Raw genomic sequence first — 3,243 nt, 5'->3', positions numbered from 1 at the left:
GGCGAGTGGTCCGGATCTGCCTTGAGCTGGTGGACCATTGCGTCTGGATTGATTCCGGTCATGTCAGCATGGGACCAGGCGAAATAGTCTTCGTTCTGTTTTAGAAATTCTATCAGCTTCTCTCTTGTCTTGGGGTCGAGGCGGGAGTCTATGTGTGTCTTTCTCTCTGGGTCATTCGGATGTATCTGCACTTCATCCAACTCCTCAATGGTTGGTTGGTCAGGCTCTGTTCGAGGGGTTGGACGAGACTGTAATTGCTATGAAGAGTTTCCCTTGCCTTTGAAGGTATTTTTGTAGCAGTCCTTGGAAGCTTTAAGGTCACCTTTGATCTCCCGTACTCCCCACTTAGTCGGAAACCTGATTGTCTGATGGAAAGTAGATAGGACTGCCTGTATGTCGTGGATCCAGGGGCGGCCCAAAATGACATTGTAGGGGGATGGGCAGTCGATCACCAGGAAGACTGTCTGTTTGTTTACTCCGCCGGCATAGGTAGGAAGGATGATCTCCCCGATAGTGTATTTCTGCTCCGAGCTGAATCCTACTAGCAGTGTCGGTCACCTGTTGGTATTTGCTTCTTCCAGCCCCATTGCTTTGACTGCTTCGAGGAATAGGATATTTGCTAACGAACCCCCATCTACGAACACTCTTTTCACTAGGATGTTGGCTATTTGCAGGGAGAGGACTAAAGCGTCGTGGTGAGGGGCAGCTAGGGTGACCGGTTCGTCATCCTCGAACTGAATTACCTGATGGGAGTATGACCTCGAGACCGGGTGGATGGACTGGACTTCATGATGGTTGGTTCTAGCATGCCGCTTTGCTGACGGGTAACTTACCCCACTGATTTCTGATCCTCCAGAGACTAGCGAGCAGAAACCCTTCGGTGTGGGTTCTCGCGGAGGGGGCGACTGTTGTTTGGAGCTTTTCTGGCTAATGATGTTCTTCCCCTTGTCAGTGAGTAGATCACGGAGATGTCCCCTCTTCAGAAGTGTGGCAACCTCGAGCCGCAAGGCGATGCAGTCTGCGGTGTTGTGCCCGTGATCGTTGTGGAATTCGCACCACTTGGTTGTGTCTCTCCTTGCCTCGGGATTGAGCTTACCAGGCCACTTGACTGCGGATCTCATTCCTTTCATTATCGCTACGACCTAGGTTGGTTCGACGTTGAGACTGTACTCTGGTATTTTGAACTGGTTTGATCCGAAATGCCTGCTATCATTTCTCAAGGGTTGGCGATCATATGGTCTCCTGGCTCTGCCCATATTGCGTGCGGGGGGTTGGTAGCAGTGTTCTACCAGTCTAGGCTCTGGCTTCCTGTCGTTCCGCCTTGGTTCGTATCTAGAATGGGCGGCTCGGTTCATCTCATCTTCCTCCCACCTTATCTGGATAACGGCTCGGGCCAGAGCGTCTTCCATGGTGGTGCAGCCCAGCTTTGTAAGCTCTTTGTATAGCTCTCCATCTGGGAGGAGGCATTTTCTAAAAGCGTCCACAGCAGTCTCGGGGTTACAGGAGGGAATAGAGATCTTTTTTTTGTTGAATCTGCTAACATACTCTCTTAATGGCTCCTCCCTTCGTTGGTATACTTGGTACAAGTCGGCCGACAACTTCTCTAGCTTCTTGCTACTGGCGAACTGTTCAACAAAGGTGTCAGTAAGCTGAGCGAATGAATCAATGGATCCGTTCGGGAGGTTCGTGTACCATTGAAGCGCCGGGCCGGACAAACTAGAACCGAAACTTTTGCACATGCAGGCTTCTCTAAGCGGTCGGGGTATGGAAACAGTGAACATCCGTTGCTTGTATGAGGCTATGTGGTCGTCAGGGTCAGTGGTACCGTCATATGGTTTCATGTTGGGGATAGTGAATTTCTGGGGCATGTCAGCCAGGGCGATCTCATCCGCAAAGGGTGAATCGGCGTAACAATTCGGTCTGCTCTTCTTGGTTGGGATTGGCATTCCTGGGATACGCCTCATTACTACCTCAACGTCGGCCAGTCTCTTGGCCAGTAACTGTTCCACAGGGGAAGGGGATACTATCGGGTCATCCCGTCTTACCGGGTCTGGTACGTCTCGGGGGGTCATCCCTTGGGGGGTAGACTGATAGATCAGTCCGTCTTGCGCTCCTTGGTAGCATGTGTCTTCGTTCATCCCTTCTAGCTGGATGACTCCCATTGTCACTGTTCTATTGTTCTTCCCTACATGAACGGTCAGGGGAGTTGTCTGGTAGTCGTTCGGTCTTTCGGGATGGACGGGCTCAAGAGCTAGAGTTGGTTTGGTTTGGCCGTTCACCCCGTGAGGGTGAGCCGGGCAGGAGGGGGTTTGTGTTTGGGTTGACTGGAGGTGAAGTGGTATGGTGGGGATGGGTTGATCCTCCGGGTTCTCTATTACTGGATCGTTTTGATCATGAGGCTGGGATGGGTCGACTGGACCGCGCACTGTTGCATCTTTATCTCCGTTAGTCAAAACGGAGTAGTCGAGCGCCAGTGCGTTAAACTGACGCGGCCCTTTACCAGAATCCGAGGGTTGATGCTCTGGTGTGGAGAGGGGTTGCATGGATGGGATAGTGGTGCAGAACCGATTGGGGGGTGCTTGGTCGGGCAGAAACTCGAGTTCATAGAATCGACTTACTTTCTCTTTTAGCGACTGGTTCTCGACCCTGATGGATGTATTTTCGGCTTCCAGCGCGGCCACCTTGTCCAAGTTTTGTTGCATGAGAGCGGTCAAAGCCTCCAGTCTGGCCTCGAGGCCTGAGTTAACGTCGTCTGGATTGTCAGCCATGGAATATTCCTCCACGTAGCAAGGTTCATCACGCCGAATGATTGCTAGAGGTCCCACGGTGGGCGCCAAACTATAGACGTAAAAATCTACCTGTACGGAAAGGGGGGTCTGATCCCGTGAGGTTGAGGCTACTAGCGATCTGCTGTACCTGCACACGTAGAGAAACACACGCGTGAAGCAAACGGGAAACACCAGGGTGGTGTTTGCCGTAGGCACTCCGACGCTCAAGTCAGCAAGGCTGAAAGGCTAATATAGTGAGAGCTAGGGAATGAGAGATTACCGAAAGTCTAGTCAGGGACTGTGACCACGGCGAATAAGCGAAACTCTCAAGTAAAATAGTCTTGGCTGTGAAGGTGTAATGTCGATGTCCCTTATGAGAGGGCTGGCCTCTGCTTATATAGTGGTCGTCTGGTCTTCCAATCCTAGTGGGAGTAGGAGTCCTAGTGTGACTCTGATGCCAACCCTAGAAGAATCA

The 3,243-nt window shown here is 51.7% G+C and overlaps 1 protein-coding gene across 1 annotated transcript; it reads right to left on the bottom strand.

Moving 5' to 3' along the window:
* Nucleotides 1–554: 554 nt before the first annotated feature.
* LOC116138300 lies at nucleotides 555–1,130 on the bottom strand. Its single transcript, XM_031424018.1, has one exon. It carries the CDS (start codon nucleotides 1,128–1,130, stop codon nucleotides 555–557), a length of 576 nt encoding a protein of 191 aa, XP_031279878.1.
* Between the last annotated feature and the right edge of the window lie 2,113 nt (nucleotides 1,131–3,243).

Source organism: Pistacia vera, unplaced genomic scaffold, assembly GCF_008641045.1.
Source record: "Pistacia vera cultivar Batoury unplaced genomic scaffold, PisVer_v2 Contig11, whole genome shotgun sequence".
NCBI lineage: Eukaryota > Viridiplantae > Streptophyta > Magnoliopsida > Sapindales > Anacardiaceae > Pistacia > Pistacia vera.
Note: the sequence above shows the minus strand (reverse complement) of the source record. Positions and strands in the feature narration are given on the sequence as shown.

What these genes read in the sequence shown, in the direction of transcription:
- LOC116138300 (XM_031424018.1), bottom strand. Translation starts at nt 1,130, where the DNA reads ATGAAAGGAATGAGATCCGCAGTCAAGTGGCCTGGTAAGCTCAATCCC.